At 36.2% G+C, this 20,340-nt stretch overlaps 1 protein-coding gene across 22 annotated transcripts in view; it reads left to right on the top strand.

The window, feature by feature from the left end:
* MRTFB (myocardin related transcription factor B) overlaps nt 1-20,340 on the top strand; it is a 259,277-nt gene that overhangs the window by 137,106 nt on the left and 101,831 nt on the right. For 16 of the 22 annotated variants that reach the window (XM_070568501.1, XM_070568496.1, XM_070568510.1 and 13 more), the window contains one exon: nt 4,845-5,061. In XM_070568501.1, coding sequence (XP_070424602.1) covers nt 4,908-5,061 — 154 coding nt within the window. In that variant the 5' untranslated portion in view covers nt 4,845-4,907. Of the gene's footprint in view, nt 1-4,844; nt 5,062-11,999; nt 12,063-20,340 lie in introns of all 22 variants that reach the window. The other 6 variants (XM_070568493.1, XM_070568490.1, XM_070568489.1 and 3 more) reach the window with 1 other exon arrangement.

Below are 20,340 nucleotides of genomic sequence, written 5' to 3'. Positions count from 1 at the left end.
TCCACTAGATCAGAGACTCTCCACACTGACTGCATGTTGGAATCACTCTATCCAAGACCGATTGTATTCAGATCTCTGGAGATCCTCCCCCTCTACTCGCACCCATCAGAAGTTTCTCTTTTGTTAAGTTCCTCAAATGATTATCATATTGTGGGGAGGGTTGAAACACACTTATACTAGACACTGGTAGTAGGATAACTTTCAGCGGAAATATTGTTATTCTATGAATTTATACAGCCTTTTTAAATATAAGAGCATTCAAGTGATCAAACCAGGAGTTAAATTAGGAAAACACAGAAACAAGAACACTTTTCATGAGAAGAGTTAAAGTAGTATATAGTGAAATAATATTTGTGTAGAAACATGTAATGTTAGAACTCTGATTTTCTGGTTCCATCCTAATTGTTACGATTGAATAGGGACAGATTGGATAAAGTGTTCCTTTCTGCAATTCTTTTTTTCCCCAATTATAAAACTGGAAGGTGAATGTTATTTATATAAAAATGTAAACAGAATGGATCCCGAATTCTTGATACCCTTAAGAAATTTCATTTAGAAGATAATTAATACAGAAATAGCAATATATTATTAAGGAAATATTTTCATATATACAGTTGACAAGATTTTGTTCTTATATTAGTAAATAAATTTTGAACTTTAACATGAGATATTTAGCAAATTGCCACCAGGAGCTTTGGAGGAAGAAGAGATAACATAAAATAACCCAGGTTTGACATCACTAATTTACCCAATCCAGTGACACAAAATTCTGTTTCTCAAGAGTGCATTTGATATGAAATTTTCAACTTGTTTGATCGTAGGACTTAATAGTAAACTTTTTTTACTGATATGTCATGTGTGTTAGTCGTCACAAGCAGTAAGGTGCATTGGGAAGATTTGACTTTGGACTTGACTCGGTTCAGAACAAACGTTAGCACTGATTTAGGAACTACCTTGGCCTAATAGCCCCAGCATCTTTTTAAATATAAGGTCATTATTGGTGGTATCTTGACTTCATTCAGAAAAAAGATGTGAGTGCATCAGTAGATGAACAAATGAAAGTGTGGTGCCTGTTGTTTTTTTCCTGTATTATTTTTTCCATCTCTGGTGTGGTATCTGACAATGAAGTGGTTTGTTTGAGAGCAGAAGCCACATCCCAGGTTGATCTTACTGGTGTTACGCTGTGCTTTGACCTTGTGCTGGATAAATATTGGATTAGTTTCATTTCGGAATGAAGTTATATTATTGGGGAATATAAGATATTAACTCCATATTCATTTATTCTGTCAGTTCTAGACAAAATAATATTTTATCATAGTTTGTCTAAAGCTAAATGATTGCTTTACTTTCATAACTAAATATGATTCAATGAAAGAATCTGTTCTAATGCCATTCCTTTAACATCCCAATTAGAGACCACTGGACAGAGAGTGTTTCTTTACGTTTGATGTTGAATTTCAGTTGCAAAAGAAAATTAACAAGCGGTTAAGTAGATGTTAGGTGACAGGTTACAAATTTAGTAGTAGAATTTAAGAATAGATATAGTCCATACTGCATCAAAAATGTTCATGAATATTAAGGTAAATTTTTTTGAACACTTATTCTTTTCTTTTTGCTAAATTTTGTAAAGATTTTCTTAGCTTATAATTTTCTTAATTTAGAGGGATGTGTGGGAGTTTAAGGTGAGCATAATGTCAATGAATAATAGGTTGAAAAAATTCTTCAATATGAAGAATAGATAATATTGCATGAAAATATTTTAAAATCTTATGCCTAAAGGATCTCCCAAATCATTAACACTAATGTTCAGAGTTTGTACCTCTTACCATTATAAGAGCATTATGGTACTTGTATCTTAGAATTAATTTGCTCTGAACAGATTTTATTTTATGAATAAATTATTTGAAATGAAAATTCTTAGCTTTGAGAAAGACTTCGGAGTTGTATTTAATTTCCATAGTGAAATAAATCATTTTACGTGCAAATTCACTTACCTAATACATCTTTTTGAGGGCTACTTTATTTGATGTTAGTGTAGTCATTCCAGCATTCCTGGGCTTCTTGTTAGCATGACTTGTCTTTTTCTATCCATTTACTGCCATCCTGTTTATATCTTTATATTTAAAGTATGTCACTTATAGACATACATTTTTAGTCTTTTTAAAATCCTTTCTGTCAATGCCTGTCTTTTAATCATAGTGTGTAGTCCATTTACATTTATTATAATTGTCAAAAGGTTGGATCTGAGTCAACTATTTTACTGTTTATTTTTTGTTTGTCCCATCTCTTTTTTTGTTTCTCTATTCCTTCTTTTTAGGTTGAATATTTAGGTCAAGTATAATTCTTTTTTAATTTCCCTATTGGCTTTTTAGCTAAAACTATTTGTATTTTTTTTACCGGTTGCTCTAGGAATTATAATATGCAACCTTAACTTTTCACTCTACTTCAAGTTAAAATTGTATGACTTCCTTATAATGTATAGAAATGTAAGAATGTTGTGATATGGTTACCCCTCCCCCAAGCTTTATGCTATAATTGTCATGTATTTTGTATCTACATACATTATAAACCCCGTAACACAGTGTTGTAATTTTTACTTTGAATGGTAATATTAAAGAAATCAAAAGGAAAAACTAGTCTTTGGTATTTATCTACATGCTTTACCATTTCTAATGCTTTTCATTCCTAAGATCCAAGTTTCTATCAGGTATCACTTCCCTTCAGCCTGAAGAAATTCTTTTAGCATTTCTTGTAGTGTGTGTCTGCTGGTCAGTTTTGCCTTCATTGGTAAAGGGTACTTTTGTCGGATATGGAATTCTTGAAGGACAGTTATAGAGACTCTGGATCTATTAGGTTCCCTCTAAAGAATATTATTTTAGCAGGCAGGCAACTTTGCTGAACTCACTTTTGCACACTATGTCTTTCCTATGGTGAGTAGCAGCTGAAATCTCAGTTCTCTTCTTGTTGCCTTAGCTGGGCTTTTGGGAGTCTACTCTGAATGTGCATAATTTGGGGCTCAGCCAGAGACTTGGGCAGAGTTTATACACCAAATTTAGGGGCTCCTCCTTTGTGGCTCTCTCCTCTCTGGGAACTGAATATAGAGTCAAGAAATAGATCCACATATACATGGTCAGTTGGCTTGCAATGAAGGTGCAAAGGGATTTTATTGGAGATAAGATAACCTTTTCAACAAATGGTGCTGGAACAATGAGATCCTTATGCCCAAAACAAAAATCTTTGATTCATATCTCACTGCATATATAAAAATTAACTCAAAGGGAATCGTAGACTTAAATATAAGGCATAAAACTGTAAAATATCTAGGAGAAAACATAGGAGATAATCTTTGTGACCTTGGGTTAATCAAAGATTTCTTACCTACAACACTAAAAACATGATCCATAAAAGAAAAAATTGATAAATTGGACTTTATCAAATTAAAAACATCTGCTCTTTACAAAACACTATAAAGAGCATACAAAGGCCACAGACTGGGTGAAAATATTTGCAAATCACATATCTGATAAAGGACTTTTGTTCAGAATATATAAAATAATGTGTTTAATAATAATATTAAGAAGAAGAAGAAATAGTAATAAAATAAACCACCTAGTTTAAAAAATGAGCAAAAAATTTGATCAGATACTTAACCGAAGAAGATATGCTGATGACAAATAAGCACCTTAAAAGATGCTCAACATCATTAGGGAAATGCAAGTTAAAACCGCAATGAGATACGACTACACACCCATTAAAATAAACAAAATAAAAAAGATTGACCATAATGAAGTGTTGATGAGGACGTGGAAGAGCTACAGTTCTCATTCACCGCTGGTAAGAATGCAAAATGGCACAACTACATTGGAAAATAGTTGTTTCTTGTTTAAACATGCAGCTGCCGTATGATTTGCCCATTTCACTCCAGGTATTTACCTACGAGAAGTGAAAGCATATATCCATATGAATACTTGTATAAGTATGTTCATAGCATCTTTATTTGTATTAGTCAAACACTGGAAACTACTCAAATGTCCATCAGCAGGTGAATGGATAAACAAACTGTGGTATGGAATGCTACTAAGCAGGCAACAGTTTTATCAAATGTTTTGCCACAACATAATATGGACCATCATCTTTTTAGCTTTCAGCTTTCAGTAACAGTTTTCTTCCTGCCCACTGCTCAGCCCCTAAGTCAGTATCATATATTTAGGGTCTTTATTGTGTCTTTGGTACTTCTGTTACCAATTTCTTTATCAGTGAGAATGGGCCAGGTTATGCTGTGATGATCACTCCAAATCTCAGTAGGTTAAGATAAAGTTTTGTTTCTTTGTCATGAACTGTGTGTCCACTGTGGGTTAGCTGAGAGTTTTGTTCCCTGTTCTCACTGAGACCCAGGCCGATGGAGAAGTCATTATCTGAAACATTGCTGGTTGCTGCAAATGTTGACAATGTAAAGTTGTTTGATTTGTAAGAGTTAAGATAGATTTTCAAGCTGAACTGCTTTTTAGTTTTCATCGGCATTAGTGGACTTTTGTCTCATTTTAGGATGCATTGAAATCTTTAAGTAATGACACCATTAACTATAACTTTCTTTAGTCTATAGTACAAAAAATTATACAAAATACCTTTCAACTTTTATTTACCTAGTAAGTGCTTTTTTAGATGGGAAGTATATTATTCCTGTGTGTTGGACAAGGAACCTGAGGTCCAGAGAGAGTAAATGATTTGGCAGTTGCCACCCAACAGTGAACCTAAAATAGAACCCAGGTTCCCGTTTTAATACTTTTGTGCAAGTTGGAGAAAAATAAATGTACCATCCATTTACACATTCTTTATTTTGACAGTCTCTTCAACAGGCCACATTTAAGAGGTGTCTCGTACCCCCTGTTGCCGGTGGCTGGAACACAATGGATCACACAGGGGCGTTAGACACCGAGGATGAATTGGGACCTTTAGCCCATCTTGCTCCAAGTCCTCAAAGTGAAGCCGTTGCCCACGAATTCCAAGAACTCTCCTTGCAGTCCAGTCAGCATTTACCCCCTCTGAACGAAAGGAAGAATGGTGAGTTCTGCAGCATGTGCAGGCAACTTTGGTTCAAAGACTTACTTCTTTGTGAGCCGAATTTATTTTTCTCTGGTAGTAATTTTTTTTGTCACTTGCATTCAGCAGTCTGTCATAGAGGAGACAACCTCATAGGGGTACCGGCTGGTTTTGAGTAACAGGCAGAATTTCAGTTTCCATCCAGTTCTTTCATTATTTCCCCTGTAAGTTTCTTTGGGAGCGAATTATCTTTGGAAATAAGCTTTAGATTCAACCATTTTGGCACAAGCAGATTTCATGCTAGAATGGCACTGGAAAGTAGCTTCCTATGCTGATTCCAGGAAAGGTAGAATGTGGATTTGACTGGATTCTCTTTCCATTTTCCCTGTCTCCAGTGTGTTGCTCTTAATTTCAGAATTGGCAAAATTTGAGCTATCTTAATGATCACTAAGAAAGCAAGAATTTCTTATTTTAGTACTTTTTATGTTAATGGGTATAGGATATGACCATATTCTCAGTCTTTGGCTGGCTCATCCTTGTATACAAAATGAATGTTTTCTATCTGTTTGTTATCTGTTCAGGAAATTTTCATTGATAACAGAGATATCCTAGAGTCTCCAGAAAACAAAATACTGTCAGTTTTTAATGTACATGGAGATAGATGACACACTTTTTTTAATACTTAAAACATAAAAAGTAACAACTATCAGATGTCAAAATTTACAAACATACTAAACATGCATATTAAAGGACAGAATTAAGAATTTCAACTGGATTTACTCTGCTTTCCACAGTTCTGATGAGTCTTAGATTCACAAATATATTCTTTAAATTTCAGTGTTAAAAGCCAGAAGAAATAAAACCATTTCCCTGTAGAACCTCTTCTGTGCCTTGTTACATACTTTTCTGGGTTCTGAGTATTTCCCAATCCTTTTCATTATTGGCCTTATCGTATGCAGGAAAATGGATAAAAGATATGTGCTACTATTCTTAGCTCTTTAGTACATGTCTTTGGAGTATTCTAGCTCTCCCTTCAAATAAGACAGCTAATATTTGTGTTTGTTACTTGTTGTTAGCCACAAGCTGTGTCCAGTTTGACTGGTAAAAAGCAGTATTTTGACTAAGGTGCTGTCACAGCCTTCAAGGGGCTGTGGTTGACTAGTGATGACTTTAGAACCTTTCATCAATTAGGAGCCTAGCTTTATCTGAGACAGTGGCTGAGAGAGTATAACCACATTTACTGAAACGTGACTACTTGTGATCAAATTTACATGGTACTCTTGGACCAGGATAATGTTCAAATTATTACTCTCAAAAAAGAAAATAAGGTTGAACTGGCATAAAATTGCAATAATATACAATTACTCAAGAAACTGGTCATATGCCCCAGAAGAGGGAAGTGTGTGGAAAAAGTTTATACTTTGTGGATTTTCTTGATCCAGCTCACCTCATTCTCTTGTAAGAACTTTCTCTTGAACATGCAAGCCTGAATATAAGGTGAGCCCAAATATGAAGTAGTCTCCCCTTATAAACCTTTAGGGAGGTAGATGCAATAGTACAATTTTTAATTTATTAACTTAGTTACATGTACATAAAGTCACATCTTATGAAGCAGTGTAATAATATAGAAGGATTGCTTTATCAATGCCCATATTTCATAAAACCATCTTGCTCAAACTTTATCCATGAATCTTTGCAGTAAGTGTTTTTATCATTAGCAGAACCCTTTGCATCATCCATCTGGCACTAAAATCCAGGGCATATCTTCATTTTCTGTCTCTTTTGTTTGAGTTACAGCAGTTTTTGAATACAGGCGTAATCTGACACTGAAGATTTTATGTCTAAACCACAAGTACCATTCACAAAATGGGGGGGCTGGAGTTTTTTTGTTCCTTCTGTGTGTCTTATAGTTGTGTATTCATAATCTCTGTAACATAATCACTCATGTTTGATTTGTGATTGGTTATAACATTTTATGGGGCTCTGGTTTCTATTTTAGAATTTAATCATCTTTTTTTTGAGTAGGTAATACATTCACATGGCTTAAAATGTAAAAGGTACAAATGGTTACACAGTGAAAAGTGGTCACCCTCCCAGTCTTGTCACTTAGCAACCCAGTTAGTTCTCTAAAATTAACTACAGTCATGCGCTGCATAACAGTGTTTTGGTCAGTGACAGACTGAATGTATGACAGTCGTCCCATAAGAATCATACCATATAGCCTAGCTATGCAGTAGGCTCTACCATCTAGGTTTGTGTAAGCACTGTAGGGGAGGAAGAAATGTTCCTCAACCCTTCTAGGTTCTCTGGCTGGTCTAAGAATTAAATTGACATGAGACAGATTAACACGAGAAAAACAACCAAAAGTTTAATAACAGTGTATACATGGGAGAAACCGAAGAAAACCAAGTAACTCACCAAAATGGATTTACTCTGCTTAAATACCATCCTTCGCTAAAGACAAAAGAAAATGTTGGGGGTGGGGAGGAAGTCAGGGACTTCAAAGGGAAGGAAGACAATTCACAGGGAGGTGAAGAGGAGCAAAGGTTTGGAAAACAGGTGTTTCTTTGGCCGCACAGAAACAGAAGAACACAAAGGGAGCCCAACAAGCGGGCTTTTCTAGGTTCCTCCCCGTCTACCACCTAGTTCATGTGATGCTAAGATGATAGCTTGTTTCCTGAGACAGGTTTTTTATTTGAATTCTTTTAAGCAGTTAACAGGGGAGGTACCAAGAAAACTTTCTGAGTCTTTTGTTTGTTAAAAACAACCAGCCTAAAATAATCCTTATGTTAAAGAGACACATTTTGGGGTGGCAAATGTTGTTCTCCTTCAGTACTCAATATGATGTCACACAACAATGAAATTATCTAACGCATTTCTCAGAAGCTATCCCGTCATTAAGTGACGCGTGACTGTACTGTTACTTGTATTCTTTCTAAGAGAATAGTATTTGACTACTTTTTAAAAAGAGTTTTTGAAAGTCTTTGTAACAACATCTAACACTTTAGATTTTAAGATTATAACCTGGGAATAATTAATGCATTGACTTCCCCCCCTTTTTTTCTGATTTTATTAAGATATTTCTATAAACATCCTAAAACTAGCTTCGAATGAAGTTGGTTTTTAAGCTAAAGCATTTTCCTCAAGTACTTTTTTGTTCAGTATTAAATAAATAAGAGAACATCTCATAAATGAGATACTGTATAAGGACTCAAATATGAGACAGTCTCCTCTTTTCTAATAAATGTCTTCAGGAAGTTAAAACTCCTACCTTATATTCAGGCATGCACTCTTATTTCAGGCTGATGATAGATTAGCCTAATTTAACTTCAAAAACATTCTAAGGGCATAAATGGAATCCTTGTACAGCTATCAGAAACCTAGGTTTTTGATACAGCTATGTGAGTAGAGTGGAATTACATCAAGCAGTATACAGATGAAAGAACCATAACTTTCTTACCTTAAAGTTTTTCTCATCTTTATTCTTCATTTTTTTGTCTTCTTAATGCCATGTTTAAATCATACCATATACAAATTTACATGTTAGCCTCAAAATTAATTAATACAAAATTCTGTTTCAATATTATGCAATAATCAAATTTAGATATTTTCTTGGTGATTGTGTTTTATTGTTATTCATAAGCATTTGGATTTCACTTATAATTCATTTCTTTTCTGTTGGAGGAAAAAATGAAAATATTTCAGTTTGGGATTAGTGTGTAGGATTGTGTCACCAAATAGTTTATAAATAAACTTTACAGGGAAAATGAAGTTGGCCTTTAAGTAATGATTCCAAGATCTTCCCTTATTTTTGATTAATATTTATGTTGGCAGTGGTAGTGGAGTGGCAAAATATTTCCACTACTGGAGTAAATATGAAAGATTGTTTAGTAAAGATAAACTAGAGTTTTCCTTTACCCCTGAATGTGGCCAAAATAATTCTGTAGCACCTCAAAGTAAGGCAACCATTTAGTCAGTTAACTCTTCCCAACAAGTGAGTCCTTCATAAAGGAAGGTGGATGTGCAGAAACACACAAATAATGTACCTTTACTAAAACAGCACACACAGAGAAATCGAGCTTTGTTTTGATATTTTATAAGTACAATAGATCCATTTTCATGTTTCAGTATTAACATTCCTTCAGATGGTTAACACTGGGAAAAAAAGAGAAATCAGTCAAAGGGACGATTAGTTCTTCTGTTGATTAAATAGGAAAAGCTCAGGTGCTGTAAGGTGAAGCTAGCTTTATAAAAGCAGGGAAAGGCAGCGTAGATGGAAACAACCTACCTGAAAGAGCTCCACCTCTTTTCCTGTGCCCACACTTAGATGGGACCACGAGGAAGACGCTTCTCATTCATGAGGTCATTTGCAAGACTGATAAGTATATTGGTTGGTGAATTTAAGCTTTAAGTCATTGCCAGGATTATCATAGAGTAAGCAGATAAGTTGACATAGATTCCCCTTTAATCAAACAGGTTGGTATTTTAATACCCTTTAGTACACCCCCGAAGATGAGGCTGGATCCTGTTAACATGGTCGCAGGTATACCGCAAGCCAGCTGTCAATAGTATCAAGCAGGTGGAAAATGAGTGCGTGCCACCTTTCTCTTCCTGTATTTAACAGACTTTTTGAAACTGTATTTACTGTGAAATAGTCAGCATGTTTTAAGCCTCAGTAAAGAGGAGAGACATATTTGTTCCTGTTATTTTAAACTTTAGTATTACTGGTTACCACAGTTGTTAGGTTTTTGAGTTGATAGTCTGTCCCATCTTATAATTTTGTTTTCTAGATTTTCCATCTATTAAATTGATCACACTGAACAACTTTAGACCATCTCTTGTTCTGTTCTGGAATGATCATTTACTCGAGAGAAAATAATTTATTCAAAAGTTTGTTGCACACAAGGTGGCTCTTTGCATTGGATTTGGTACAGGTATTAATACATTTGTGAACAGCCAGATGAACCTTGCCTAGCTGTGGAATCCAGCCAAAGAAAAGTGCTTGCCTTGTACCATAAGTGTCATGTGTTCACAAGAGGCCTTTTCTTTCGGTTTACTTTGAAAACATTTCCCCATGCCTCATTAACCTGTTAGGCTTACTGTCAGTCCAGGTGTTGGAAATGCGCAAAGGTGATGAGCATTTGTCTTGAGCAAAACCCTGTTCCTTAGAATGTACACAAGCTGGTATGGCCTAATGGAGATTGGTGAGGGAAAAAGAGGGTTTTCTCTAGAGCGCACAGCCAGACATGAAATTCTCATAGTTTTAAAAGTGAGAAGAAGATAAATAGATCCTAAATAGCCAAGACATGGAACTGTAGGATTCTTGCTTTCCCTTTCTATAAGTAGAGGTAATAGAAATGAATAATTTTCTGTAAAATTATCTTGTCTGGCTTTACTGTTAACAAATTTAGCATCTTGAATATTTAAAATAATTCTCAAGGACATTAATAAACATTCTGATACGTTTAGGTAATTTCTTTTCCTGCTTTCAGGAATTATTGAAGAGTACTTAGACTGAGAAGAGAAATACATACTCCTTGAATGTAATCTCCCTTAGTTTCTAATATTTGTTAAAAGTGAGGCTTTAGGACTTGTACTAAACACAGCTGTGAAATTTAGAAGCCAGCTCTGAACCTCCTGCCACCTGCAGACGAGATTCTTGATTGACTGTGGCAGCTCTTACACTGTTTTCCACAGTCTCTTGAACCCTTTGAAATGAAAGAGAAGCGGGATAAGTAGCTTCAGGGGGAGGTGTTCTCTTTCACAATGGTCTTTAGAAAGTCTCCTATTAAGTGTCATGTTCCGTTTCACAATGTAAACAAGCACCTATAACCCTGTCCACCTTCTTTTTTCTACTCTGGGTTTCTTATTTAGATAGTTTTGCTATTGCTGAGGATTTAGTTTGCTTCAGTGCATTGCTGAGCACACCCGAGCAATGTATGTGTGGAGGGAGGGAGGGGCCTGGGCATTAATTTACAGTCCCGTTTTGTAGCTGGCAGGGTCGTAACACTACCATAAGCGTGCTTTAGTTATTACTGAGGGAGTAGATGAAGCTGACGGTTTTAAATGTGCATCACCCAGGAGGCATCCCTGAAGCTACATTTGAGTTACTTAGCCAATCTTTAAATTGTGTCCTCTTTCGGAAATACCCTTGGAGTGTCAACAATTAACATATTTATTAAAAGTAAGGTTTAGAACATAATAATAGTTAACAGTTTAATCTAGCATGAGACCACATTATCTTAAACTTAGAAAAATGTTTACTTAAAATTTTTACAGGACTTTTCTAGAGTTACTAGAGTCATAGAAGTATATTATTTCTTACATAGATTATTTGAGATAATTTTCATAAAACTAGAGTACACCATATAATTTATATTAGACACTGAAACTAATTTATTAAGAAACATTCTTTCCTGTCCCTCAGAAAACAATGTTAAAAGATAACATATGTAATATAAATGATTAGTTAATAAATATTATTCAACCGTAACCCTCTAGATATTTAGACCTTTCAAAACTACTTGGAATTGAATAGTTAATTTATAATCAGACCTTCTGCTGGGCAAGAGACTTCATTAACATTAAGTCAAAGCTCTTTTTACTTTTGTCTGCCACCTAACCCAACCACAAAGACCTCTTCCAGCTAAAAAGGAAGAGAAAGGGTGACTATTGGATACCTGCTCTCATCCGTAACTCTAAAAGAGCCTGTAGAGGGTATACTGGAAAAAAGTGATCCATGATTATTTTTCTTACTTTGTTATTTTAAGACATCAGTAATAATGTACTGTTGTGACAGAAAGCAACAAGACTAATATGTTGGAGTAACAAATGTATTGGAATTTTTTCTTTGGTTTGTGGTTATTAATCACTCAGACTAATTAGCAAATATCATGCCCGATGTTTTTCTAACCCTTTAAATTAATCCATACTGTTGGCTACCCTCACATTATTGACAGGAAGTGTAGTCTTCTGGGAGTCAGGACTCCGGTCTCCTCAGCTGACTCAGTCTGTGAGCATGGGTGAGTCTCAGCAGCTCTTTGTGCCGCGGTGTGCCCATTGTACTATCTGTATGGTAGCTTTCAGCCCATGTGTCTTTCTCTGGCTGCCCTTCCTCATTGCATCGTGTGTTCTTATATCTCATGATCACTTTTGCCTTGTGCTATTCATTGGGCAGCAGAAACAGAAAGAATGGAAGGTACCTTCCATCTCAGTTAACCAATGGAATTTACCATAGATATGAATTAGGAATGTTGCTTTTTAATATGTTCCCCACAGATGTGTTATTAAACATACGTGCCACATTGCTCAATTAGTCAGACTTTCCCCCCATATTTAAAAGACAATAGAAATTGACTCAATTTGTGGTATCCTCAAAAATGATGTATCTAATTTAGAATATGCAGAATAGGAATAGTATATTCCTATTCATAGTTTTCAGGGGTTGGCAGGTATGTGTTAACATTTTTATGATAACATCAGACTATCAGTTAAAGGGCAATATTTTAGCTTTTTTCTTTTCCCTTTGGTGAGGAGGATTTACCCTGAGCTAACATCTGTTGCCAGTCTTCCTCTTTTTTTTCCTTTTTGCTTGAGGAAGATTAGCTCTGAGCTAAAATCTGTACCAATTGTCCTCCACTTTGTATGTGGGATGCCTCCACAGCATGGCTGATAAGTGGAGTAGGTCTGCCGTTGGAATCCTAACCCATGAACCTGGGCCACCGAAGCAGAGCACCCAGAACTTTACCCACTGGGTCATGGGGCCAGCCCCATTTTAGCTTTTTTTTTAAAGCCCAAATTATTCATGTTCTTTTCTGGTTGTTTATGTTGTTATTTTCATTAGGAAAATGCTAATAGCTGGCTGGCTGTTTCACCAACTTAATTTTTTGATACATAACCTCTGTGTTTAATAAAGGTATAACAAGAAAAGCAAAAAGTCTGATTCACGGCTTGCCTTTGGTTCTTGTAGGCTAAGTTTAAAAACTGACAGGTGTTAGAATTTGTGAGCACTCTGCAGATCTGAGATTCATAGCTACAAGACGGGAGACCCTCTTTGACTGGAAGCCTTGATCCCAGCCTAGCAGTTAACAAGTATGGCAATTGGACTGTTTGATCAAACCACCACTGTGCAGTACCTAAAAGAAAAGTTTGCCATATCAGAATACTCTCCCAAAGTAGTAGAAAATCGGTATTTCAAGAGTGGAAATGCAGACACTTTATTGTTAGAAAACATTTATTGAATGATCATTGTGTCTCTTACTGTAAAATAATTCTTAGATTTTAAGCCTCTAGTACAGTGCTGGCAGTTCAAAATTTAATATATTGTCATAAAATTGTTGGACACACAGATCTTTGAAAGTAATTCCCTCAACTATACAAAGAAAATTAACGTAGAGATGATTCTCGCAGATAACTGAGAGGAAGAGCCTAGTTTTAAGGAAAGAGCTGTGAGTCAACCCTAGAGCCCACTCCGTTACGCTAGGCATGTGGTGTCAGGCTCTCATCTGTAAACAGGACTCATGTTAGATGTGCCTCGTGGGTTATTGGGAGGATTAAATAAGATAAAGCATTTATAGTCACAAGCATATACCTGGCGCATGATGAGTACTCAGTACGTGTTATAGTTACCCAGCTTTGCATGCTCGCTGCAAAAATACCATAAAGAAGGCAGCACGCACAGTGATAAAGAAAACCAACTCTGGAGCCACCCTGTCTGAGTCTAGATCCTGGCTACACCATTACTAGTTATGTGAATTTAGACAAATGAAATAGCCTCTCTCTGCCTCAGTTTCCTCATCTGCAAAATGGGGATCATACTAGTACCTGCTTCATAGGGTTGCTGTGAGAATTAAATGAGTCCATGTAAGTCAAGTACTTAGAAGTGTGGACATATAATTAGCACCTTATAACTATTTGTTATTAATATGTATATTTTGAGAATACAGTATTTCAGTTCATACTAAGTAAATATAGTTTTTCAGGGTTCTACCATGGTGTTTTATAACTTAGTGTTTTCTTTCAGTCCCAGTAATTGCTGCCCCATTTTCCACAAGTATTTCTTTTTAAAGACATCAAAATGACTTGCACTTTCTTCATGTCTCACCATGTACCTTCATAACATTTGAAGAGCAGCTTATCTGATGAGAGCCGGGAGGGCAGATGTAGTAGGCACTGATTTCCCATGAAGTTTGTCTCCTTGTGGGTACTGCCAGTTCCCACAATCCTAGCATTCCCTGGGCATCAGTCAGTGTCTACAAGGAATGATTTTCAAATATTAAAGCATGTGAAAAGACAAACAGGCCAAAACTCAGAGTTCTCTAGGGACTACGACCTCCAAAACAGACTCCATTCTGACATTTTCACAGGCTGCTTGAAGGAATTCCAACAGGGTCATTCCATTTGGTAAACTCCTAAACAAACCCTCTGTCATCGAGGACTGATTTATAGATTTTTCTCCTTCTTGTGTACTTGTTCTGAAGAGATTAAGATAGTAGATATGGTTGCTGAGACTCTTTTAAGGCATTTGATGTATATGATAAGTACCATGCAGAAGACTTTTGGTATTTTGAAGTAATAAAACAGTTATTTATTATGTTTAAAGAGATTTCTTGCTCTGAGTTGTCTTTTAAATTCTTTTTCTTTTTGATTCCAGGAAATCTCTATCGCAATCACTTTTCTAAATTAAAATGTGTTCATTATGAACCCAGTTATTTAACATAGATTGGTTAAATTCAGAAGTGGTCTTTTAAAAAGCAAATATATATTTAAAATATATGTGTATGATAACTTATTCCACAATGACTTTTGGAATATATGAAAGCAGAAACAGTTCTAGTGTGGTAGAATATTCTATGAAATTTTGGTGTGATGGTAGTTGTTTAGATGAGGCTTTAGGGTCACTGGTTGGGGGAGGCGAATCCATAAGTTGTCTTTCAATTGATCTGAATCTCTTTAAATATTTTATTGTGTAAATATTTTATTGTGTATTATACATTTCTGCTAAAAATAATTGAGAAGGGCAGCACCCAAGAGATCTGGAGCCTGGGCAGCTTAAGGAAATGGGTAATTGGGATTTATTTGGTTTATAGTTGGCCTTAATACTATGGCCTCATAGTTGTCCCACTCTGAAGCCTGTGAGTGGCATGTATGAAATTCCAGGGGCGAACAGCATTCCACATTTGAAGGGTCAGATTTGTTGGGGGATTTTGTGCGATTTGCTTCCTTCTGTGCATGTTTCTTTTCAATGAGTTAATCCTTTGAATGAATGTAGAGAATTTTAACTATAAAATCAAAGAATCCTACATACTCAAAAATTTCTTATGATTTGATATCTGATTCTGTTTTAGGATTATAATATATTTTGAACAAATTTAAAAATGGGACACAGGAAGTAAATTGATATGTGATCTCAAGCAAGCCTTTTAAAATTAGTAGTAAAAATAAAACTCATTTTATCATAATCTAAGAACCTGTCAGAAACCCAGGATATTTTAGAGGTCTCCTGGTAAAATAAAATGGAAACGAAAGTGAAGTAATAAGTTTGCCTACCTGGTCACAAATAGTTATTGAATGTACTAAAGAATTGTATGGCTCTTGATTGATGTGTAAAATATATATAGTAAAAAAGATATATATGTTTATGTTACTGTTTTTCTCAAGCCAAGAATAACAAAGTGATATTTAACTAGACGTACTCTTAAAATGAGAAAGTATTACTTTTCTAATATATTTTTCTAACAGATTTTTCTCTATATATCTATTTCTGTTAGATAGGCTCTTCATTCATTTTTCAAAGCAATGGAATTTGGTTAAATAGCAACTTGCTGATAATCTCGTGAAATCTCTGGTTGCATAATTGTGTGCGTGTGTGTTTATTTATGCACAGGAGTAGAGTAGGTGCTTGATTGATTGCTGAATGTTTTCTGAACTCTCAACAGAAACAAAATGCTTACACTTCAAAAAGTTGAAGGTTTCATTTGGACATCCAAATATTATAATTTGGAGGATTTTCCAGAAAAGAGAATTTAAATTTATACCAACTAGATCAAATTAGGGCTGAAAAAATTGAAATTTAAAGAAATCCAAGAACTTAGTCCTAGAATATGAATTTCAGGTCCAGTGATTTTAGAGCGTACTTTGGTTTTTGGTTTTTTCACCTATTACACTGAAACTGTTTAAAATATACTCTCTCATGAAAATGTATACATTTCTTAAATGACCATGAATGTTTCATCTACCCTTGACGGTGGAATATTGTTATGTAAATGTCAGTCAGATCAGTAGGTTTATAAGGGTATTCAAGTCTTACATATCCTTACTGGTTTTCTTTTTACTTGTTCTGTCAATTACTCAGAGAGGTATGTTGAAAACCCTAACTACTATTGTGGATTTGTTTCTTTCTCCTTTCAGTGCTGTTTTTGTTTTATGTATTTTGAGTCTCTGTTATGTGTTCTTGATAACTTGATCCCTTTACGTTAGGAAGTGTTCCTTCGTCCTTGGTAATGATCCTTTTCCTAAAGTCTCCTTTGTTTGATATTAATATAGCCCCCTCTAAGATTCCTCTGTTTAGCATTGCATGACATAGCCTTTCCTGTGCTTTTACCTTTAACCCATCTATACCTTTACGTTTAAAGTATGTTTCTTATAGACAGCATAGAGCTGGATCTTTCTCTTTTTAATCTGGTCTGACAGTCTCTGTCTTTCAGTTGCAATGTCTAGATCGTTTACATTTAAGGTGATTATTGATATGTCTGGTGTATTAGTGATCTGTTGCTGTGTAACATTTTACTTCAAACCTTAGTAGCTTAACACAAGACAGATTTATCATCTCCCAGTTTCTGTGGGTCAGAAATTCAGGCACAGCTTAGCTGGGTACCTCTGTCTCAGGGTCACTCATGAGCCTGCAGTCAGGTATCAACTAAGGTTGATTGGTTGAAGGTTCAACTGGGATCTGCTTCTAATGTTAGTTACATTGTTTTTGACAAGATTCAGTTCATGGGGGCTGTTGTACTGAGGCCCTTAGTTCCTTGCTGGCTCCTGGCTGGAGGTCACTCTCACTTCTTCGCCACATGGGCGTCTCCAACATGGCAGCTTACTTTCTCAAAGCCAGTAAGAGAGAAGCCTGCTAACGAGACAAAGGTGACAATTTTTGTAACATTTCCTCAAAATTGCCCTGTTGTGTTGATCAGAAGCATCGCTCAAGGGGAGAGAATTATATAAGGCCATAAATACCAGAAGGTAGGGATCACTGGGGGCTGTCTTAGAGGCTGCCTACCACAAGTGAGTTTAAATCTATCGTTTTGCTGTGTGCTCATCCAATCTGTTCTCTGTTCCTTTATTCCTCTTTTCTTCCCTTTTTTAAAGTTAATTCTTTTTTCAGTATTTCATTTCATTATTATTTTTATACCTTACTAGCTATACTTTTTTTTTCAAATGTTCACTGATCTTTTCTAATGCACATCTAATATGCTGCTAAACCTATCCAATAGAATGTTTGTCTAAGGTATTGTATTTTTATCTCTAGAGGTTCCATTTTGTTCTTTTTTGTGTTGTCCATTTCTCTTATCATTATATTCATGCTTTCCTTTAAATAATTGTACATAATTATAGTAGCTATTAATAGTTTCATCTTTTTTCCTGTCATTTCTGGGTCTGTTTTTATTGATGAATTTTTCTTCTATTATAGGGAGATTTCCTGCTTCTTGGCAAGTAGTCTTGTAATTTTTTTTATGGGATGTAACACTGTGAATGTTACATTGCTGAATGGCTGGATTTTATTTTTGTTGACTTTCTTTAAAGAGTGTTGGGCTTTGGTTTGGTAGACATTTAAGTTACTTTCAGACACCCTCAGGGCTTTTTTCAGGCTTTGTTAGGAAAGACCTAGGGTAGCATTCATGCTAGGGTTGGTGCCTTAACTACTAGGGCTTGACAACCCTTTGGAATCTGCTGAATGCCCTGGGGAGGGCTTTTCACTCAGGCTAATTGAAGCTTGAACATTCCCCAGCCTTGTATGCACTTGGGGAATTGTTTAGCTTACAGTTCCCTGGTCGTTTCTTGCCCAGCTTGGTGAAATTTCACTCTGTGCACATGTAGCTTAGTACTCAGCAAAGACTCAAAGGCACCCCTATGCACATTTCTGGAGCTCTTTTTCCACATAGGTCCGTCCTCAGAAATCTGCCCTGCAGCTTCCAGCTGCCGTCGCCTCTCTGAGCCCTCTTCGCTGTCTCCTCAATTCAACAAGCCTAACCAGCTCTGTGTGAGTTATCCCTCCTGTACTCACAGTCTGGAAGTTGCCTCCAGGCGGAAAGCTAGGGCGGCTATAAGGCTCGTCTCATTTGTTTTTCTTCTCTTAGGGGTCACAGACCTGCGCTGCCTGTTTCCCAATGTATGAAAGCAATTATATCATGTATTTTGTCCAGTTTTCTAGTTTCTTATGGTAAGAGGTTAAGTGCAGTCCTTGTTATTCCATCATTTCCAAAAACAAGAGTCCAGAATTGGGATTTTAACACAGGCCTGTGCTTTTCCACTGAAACATGTTTCCTCTCTGAATACATGCAACTTGGCTTTCTGACTAGACTGCAGGAGCAGTGTCATTTTATTTTTGGATCCACCCAAACATTCGACCCTACTGGGTACACCAAGTTGTTCCCAGATTTTTGATCAGTGAATGAATGAAACCAAATTGTTGTTAAAGACCGAGGCTGATAGTTAGGGTTGATTCTCATGGCAAGTAGCTCTTCAGCTGTTGCTTTTGGCACAGAGTGGTCAGCAAGATTGTCCTAAAAGAGATTATGTTAGAGCTTCCTGGATCACCTGGGGCCAATGGCGTAGGTACTTAGTTGGTTCAAGAATTTTTCCGCCTTTTCTTTTTGAGTCTCGAGGAAAGTTTTTACTGGTTGGCAGAATCTATTCTTCATTAATAAAGAACTGATTATATATTGTTTTCTCTTTACAGAAATATTGAAATTAAGGAAAATTCTCTTTGCCTCTGTATTTGAATTTGATTCAACTTGGCAAGAGTCAGCCTTTAGAAGAGATAACTAAAGATTATATTTCTCTTTTCACATGTGTTTTAATGGGAATTTTTTTTGTCAAAAATATCTAGGTTATAAAAAGTGAAAAAGCCAGGAATAAAATTGTGGCTTTATCCTGAGTACAACTAACCATCCTCTTTACATCCTTCCATCAACCCCACTCCATCCCTCCAAAAAAAGAAAACCCATGCATAGGCAAAAAACACCCTGGAATGAATTATATCAAATTATTTTTAGTAATTTACATGCGTATACACTACTCTCACCTTTCTTTTCTGTACTTTGCATTTTTCGCAATCAAGTAATACTTTTCTGTCAATGGGAGAAAAAACTTTGTTTTAAAAAAATGCTATATTATATAATGGGGACTATCAGAGAGATTTGGTAGTTCATGATTATATTACGATGTGGAGGGATTCTACTTGGAGCCAACTAAATGTGAAATTGAATTGTACATCAGAGATTCTCATCCTTTGTTTTTGTTTTAAGATTTTATTTTTCCTGTTTCTCCCCAAAGCCCCCTGGTACATAGTTTTATATTTTTAGCTGTGGATTCTTCTAGTTGTGGCGTGTGGGACGCCGCCTCAGTGTGGCTTGATGAGCGGTGCCATGTCCGCGCCCAGGATCCGAACCCGCGACACCCTGGGCTGCCGCAGCAGACCGCGCTAACTTAACCACTTGGCCACGGGGCCAGCCCCTCTCATCGTTTGTTGATGAACAGAGCTTTAAAGGAGAATTTATGTTGATAAAGAGTAATGGAAATAAAACAGTATCAGTGAGGGTATCTGGGAATCAGAAACAATTTAATCAAAGTCTCTACAGTTTGGCTACCATAGTCTGTACTTCCTGCTTTACCCTTGGGTCCAATGGTTGAAGGCTCCCACTGCGGTTCACGTAGCCACCCTTGCTGCCTCTCTGTGCCCTCGTTGGCTGTCTCACAGTCGCTGAGAAGCCCAGGTGGGTTAGGAGACAAAGAACACATGGGAGTCGTTAGTAGTGGGTGGGGTGGATGAGGCTTATGTGTCAAACCGGCCCTGGAGACCCAGAAGGACAGAGCCTGGAGCTGGCACACAGCTCTGTCAAACAGCTGTCCCAGTTGGTTCTCACTCTTATTTGGTCCAGGTGATCTGTTGATAATAACAGATGAAAACCTAATAAGGAAGACACTATTGAGTAAATGAAAAGTAAAAAGACTATGTTTTTGAAAATTAGAATCAATATATGCTCACACTGTGTACTTTAGAATATATTATCTTTGGTTTGTTAT

The sequence above is a fragment of the Equus przewalskii genome, chromosome 12, assembly GCF_037783145.1.
Source record: "Equus przewalskii isolate Varuska chromosome 12, EquPr2, whole genome shotgun sequence".
Taxonomy (NCBI): domain Eukaryota; kingdom Metazoa; phylum Chordata; class Mammalia; order Perissodactyla; family Equidae; genus Equus; species Equus przewalskii.
Note: the sequence above shows the minus strand (reverse complement) of the source record. Positions and strands in the feature narration are given on the sequence as shown.